Source organism: Micromys minutus (assembly GCF_963924665.1).
Source record: "Micromys minutus genome assembly, chromosome: 1".
NCBI classification, from domain to species: domain Eukaryota; kingdom Metazoa; phylum Chordata; class Mammalia; order Rodentia; family Muridae; genus Micromys; species Micromys minutus.
Window position 1 is genome coordinate 143,941,346 of NC_137969.1, and position 5,615 is coordinate 143,946,960.

General features: G+C 42.9%; 1 protein-coding gene across 1 annotated transcript; it reads left to right on the forward strand.

Annotated features, from left to right (window-relative positions):
- Positions 1–1,826: 1,826 nt before the first annotated feature.
- LOC308415596 (platelet basic protein-like) lies at positions 1,827–2,667 on the forward strand (the record flags this gene model as incomplete). The annotated part of the gene is made up of 3 exons (XM_080910648.1): positions 1,827–1,947; positions 2,275–2,404; positions 2,536–2,667. The coding sequence occupies 3 exons, from the start codon at positions 1,827–1,829 to the stop codon at positions 2,624–2,626; spliced, it is 342 nt and encodes a 113-aa protein (XP_080766774.1). The 3' UTR covers positions 2,627–2,667.
- Positions 2,668–5,615: the final 2,948 nt, after the last annotated feature.

Here is a 5,615-nt window from a genome sequence, read left to right on the forward strand (position 1 = left end):
CTGCCAAATAGATGTTTTATCTCAAGTCTGACTAATAAAGCTTGTAGATTTTACATGGCAATTAATTTGTTGCTATCTCCTTTTGAACCTTGCTGACAATGTCTTTTTTGTGACAAGATGAATTTGTTGATTGACTTAAAGCAGGTCATCATGGGGTATGTCTGCAGTCTTCGGACTTGGGAGACAGGAGGAGAAGAAGAAGGAAGATGAAATGAAGAGGCTGGTCAGGAGGATGAGGAGAAGGAGGAGAATGAGTAGAAGGAGGAGGATGAGGAGAAGGAGGAGGAGGAGGAGGAGGAGGAGGAGGAGGAGAAGGAGGAGGAGGATATATTCAAGCTATCCTAGGCTATAGAGCAGTGGTTCTCAACCTTATTAATGCTGTGACCCTTTAACTCAGTTCCTCATGTTGTGGTGACCTCCAATGATAAAATTATTTTCATTGCAACTAACTTTATAGCTGTAATTTTGCCACTTTTATGATTACAATGTAAGTATATATTATGCAGGATATCTGATACTTGACCCTTGAATGAGTTGTTTGACCCTCAGAAGGTCAAAACCCATAAATTGAGGACCATTGTGAGTTTGAAGCCAGCTTGGTCTACACTGAGTGTTCCTTGTATCTAAGAAGATACTTCATAGAGTTTCCCTCAAAAAATTGGAGCAATCTTAACAATTGAACTGGGAAAACATGTTTACATAGTGTTAAACATGGAGAAAAATGTACAGAAGCCAATAAATACTGTCAAAAATGTGGAGAGCTGTTTGTGGTGGCCAGAAAACAAAAGTTTATGAATAATGTTAAACATCCTTTCTATTTCGCTCTGAGCTTTGGAAGATGAGTAAATCTGTAAAGACCTCTCTAGAATCATGCTTGTGTATAAAGCAATCTTTCTGTGCATGTGTATGTAATGTGTGTCTCCATAAATATATACATATAAATGTATGTAGAACAGAAATGGCAAATTTCTATCTCGTAATAGTAGCTACAGACGTCTATCGTTGGAAAGCAGTAGTGAGAGTAACTGTGAAGGGCAGAGACATATTTAATTTTCATATGCCTGAGTGTATGACTATTTCATTAAACATAAAAGAGAACAAGTGTGTTGGTCTTGATATCCATGCACACTTACACAGTAGAAACAAGTAATTTCTTATGTAAGAAAATTCTTATTTATACCATTTGGATGAAATTGAAAAAGATAACTTACTTAGAAGACAGAGAGAAGCCCATAAACTCCCACCCAAAGTGATTCCTTTATATTAAGTGACTCAATATTTTTATCCCACGTGCCTTACAAATTCTGATACCCACCAAGAAGCAATCCAGGAACTCCTCTTAGTCACTTATGATAGTAGGGCAGCTCCTTCTCAAAGACCACATGCTTGTGACTGAAAGTATTCATGGAGTCTTCTGCTCCCCAAAACTACGTTGTGGAAAAGGTGTGGTCCATGACTACTTGCTCACGCAGAGAGAATGCTTACAGCGTTCTGGCCTAGGTCTTACTTCTAATTCGGGGGCTTATGCATTTGTAAGAGTCAGACACTGAGAGCAACAGTAGGAATGTGGACAAACCGATGCTCAACTTGTAGCTAATTCTGTAGGATTTTTAACTGGTCTGGTCGATATGGGCTGGACACAGTTGACCATCCTTTTATGGTTATGAACCACATACACTCACTCCCCCCTTCCCCACTTCTTCAGAGGTATAAAGAGAAGTTCTGGAGGCATATAAAGCCACACAGTAGCAGCGTCCTGGCAAGCCGCTCATCCTCATATTCAGTATCCTGCCTCTGGAAACGGTTCTGGCTCAGTCTTCTTCACTATGGGCCCCAGACTCAGACCTACATCCTCCTGCACCGGGGCCAGCCCACTCCATAACCTACAGGTGCTGCTGCTGCTCGGCCTGCTTCTCGTTGCACTGGCTCCCCTTACAGTTGGAAAAGGTAAGAGGAATTATGGGAAAGAAGAGCATGGAAGACTGCTTCCCCCCATCTTGTATCCGAGAGGCTTGTGGTGCTGATGGTGGGGCTTGGGTGTATGCGATGCACAGAGATTGTATCAGTGCTGGGTTTGGAGGATGTAATGACTACGAATTATAAGGCATACTTAATGGGCATTTCATATGTGGAAAACAAGCAGCTAGGCTTGTTGTTTGAAGTTTACAGATTATATTCAGTGTTTTCGGGAAGGAGGGACCATTGCTTTCAATTTGCAAATTAGGAAAGGGAGAAAAATAACGCATAGTCACTAAGTCTTGTGCTTAGATGTAGCTAAAGACGTGGACCCATATATCGAGTTGCGCTGCAGATGCCCAAACAGAGTCTCTGGGATCCCACTCAATTCTATCTCCTTCGTGAATGTGCTCAGGCCAGGAGCTCACTGTGCCGACGTGGAAGTGATGTAAGTCCCAGACTCTTTGCTCTGCTATTGTCATTATGGAAACCTCTCCATCCTTCTCGCCTACCCATCCCCCATGGATCTGTTCTGACAGAGAGGCTGTTACACACAGACAATCATTTTCTCCTTTGCAGAGCCACACTGAAGACTGGAGAGAAAAAGTGTCTGGACCCAACTGCCCCTGCCATCAAAAGAATCGTGAAGAAAATATTGGAAGGTTATTGAGCAGCTGGTTCTTCTGTGCAAACCTTTTTACTGTGCAGGAGAGACCGAGGGTTTGAAACCTGAACTTTGTGGACTTATTTTCCACTTTGAAATTGGGATACTCTCATTCTGTCTCAGAAATCACACTGGATCCTGGGAAGGCGTGTTAAAGAATAGCACAACAAACAAAGTGATGCAAACAAGAAAGCCAAGCTGTAACCTGCCATTTACAGTATATTTCTGCAGCTCTTGGCTAAGCGTTGTGCTGTGTTCTGCATGTCTTTATTTGAGCTTTACTTTCCAAATGTACTATGTCATGTTTTCATTCTGTATTTTTAAAGATTATTTTAGTTTTGAGTTTATAATCACATCACTTCTCCCTTCTTTTTTCTCCTTCTAAACCCTTCCATATAATTTCATGTGTAAGAGAAATCACCTAGAGATAAGAAGAGCATCTTTTCTCCGGCCATGACCATGGTGCTTGATAATAAGAGTTTTTCCAGTGTCTTATTCCTAGAATGTCTTGTTTCCAAGTAACCTCTGCAACGTTTTACAACGTGTTTTAACCTTCAGACTGAACACAATAAAGTCACAGAAAGTAAAGTCTGCAAGCCGTAATCATTTCTTTATATGAATATGTTTAACACCAGTAGCATCAGAAGAGTGAGGTGAAAAAGGGTTTGCCACAAACTCCCCTATTGTCTGCAACAAAGAAACGTGATGGGTCTGACCTCCTAGTAAATGTTTTACTATATACATTCTCTCTCTCCTTCCCCCTCTTCCCCCTCCCTCCATCCCCCCTTCATTCCCCCTCCCTCTCCCCAGCTCTCCCCCTTCTTCCTCCCTCTACCTCCCTTCCTCCCTCTATCTCCTCCCCCTCCCTCCATCCTCCTCTCCCCTTCCCCCGTGACTGAACTCTGGGGCACCAAGTATCCTAAGCAAGTTTGCTGCCACTGGGCCTCTATTTTTGTTTTTAATTCTAGTTCTCAATATTGCCAGGTAAAGTCACTAAGTTGTGCCATTTTTAATTCCCTTCACTATCAAGAATTGAAAGATGCGAGGCATACCCCCCCCCCGCCGCCCCACAGAGCCATAGTAACTCTGCCCAGTAGCCCTTTCAGTCTGGTCAGGCTACTGACCTGCTCTGTGGCTTAGTTTCTTCATCTCTAAAATGGAAATGATCCCTCACTGTTGATAAGAGAAAGAAAAGGACTGAATTAAAATTGCTTTAAATACATTGTGCCACACAGCAACTCACAGATGAACAGGAGGAACTGGCCATTAGCAGAAGTGCCCTCCGAAAGGGAGGAAACTTGAAGTTTAGGAAATCACAAGCCTTGTCTTGCATTAGAAGTGTAGCTCAGTGGTAGAGTGCTTGCCCAGCATGTGAGAGGCCCTGGGTTTGATTCCCAACAGAGTCCAAAGAAACCTGCCTTAGACAAGTTAATGATCTGAGGGCAGAAACCCTGCTCTTAAACCAATGGAGTTGGTTGAATTTCCACCCTTTTGCTGACCCTTTCTTCCCTAAGAAGATGCCATTACAGGTCACATCATTCAGAGGTACACAGGATGCTGCAGGATTTAGAACTCCCCTGAATGCTAGTCATGGAGGAAGATGTAATTTCACCTCCTCCAACCTGTACATGGACCGTGGGGCACACTTTGATGCTAAGCTTGTAGTTCACTCAAACTCAGCATGATGGAGGGTTCTCTGTTGTCTCTTTATCCCCAGAGGCTCGGGTCTGCAGAGATGTGGTCTGTAAAATGAACACTTAATTCAGCAATGAAGACACACACGTCCATAAACATGAGATAGAGGCGTGAGCGGAGGCTCGGGCCGGTTTTATTAGCTTTGCTCCAATTATTACACACAGTGCGGCTCTCTGAAAGCTCTCAAGACCTGCACTGTTTGCACTGTGCTGATTGTCTTTGACTGTTGTGCACCTAAACTGGATTATTTTCTTTAAACGTAGAGAAAGGCTGCCTTACCATTGCCCTAATTGTTTTATTCTGCAGATGCTGACATCTTTGGCTAAGATGTTACAGAAGAGTTTCTTTGCTGTGCAGATTCAAATCCTCTTATCCATATTTTTTTAAATGCTGACCCAGCCAGGCCTTGGGTTTCAGTTCCCTAAAGGCACAGGAATTATGGCGTGTTTGGCAGTAGCCATTGTAGTCTATGCTGAGTGCTCAGAAATGTATGTCCCTGGGAATTATGCTTGACTATGGCCCTATGCATGAGGGGCTGATTAATAATTAGAGCCATATATGGCATAGATTAATGTAGAGATCTCCAACTGTCCCAGAAAAGTCTCTTAGCCAGGGTAGAGCTGATCAGAGGAAAAGCTAATCTCAAAGATTTTTATCAAAGAAACATATGCAAATACTACCTTGGTGATTTTTGTCCTAAAGAGTCATGAGGTCAGCAGACCCTGATTCCTGCAGTAGATTGGATAATAATTAGAAGGGCTTCCAGAATTTCATCCAGGATACTCAGGATATGGGCTTCTGTATGAGGAGGATGAAAGTCAGAAGTCATTGCCTAGACATTATAACTCTAGCCCTTTTGGTGGCAGAAAATAAATTTCCAACCACATATCTCTAACCACGCAGCAGTCAAACCCGCCGCAATCATCAGGAAGAATGACAAGGCTGTTTGGGCAAATGCAACTGGAAGTTGGGAAGGTAAAACAGTGGCACTGAAGGTGTATGTTTGCAAACCGTATGGCGACCGCAGAAGAATGTCTGCCACATACAGCGTACCTTTAGCAAAATTCCAAGTCCTACTCTTTCTATCTCTGAAATTGTTCAAATAAATTCACCTTGGAGAATGCCAGAAACTAGTCAAGACAGCTGGCCTCAGCTTTTTTTTCTTTCCCCTGCTCTATTTTGTTTTAATCTTGGCTGGCCAGATCTCAATTACTGTTCCACAAGTGTCATTGCTTCCGAAGAGCACTTCCTCATACTCTATCCCAGGTTTCCGGACTGGGCTGGCAGTGAAGATAAAAAG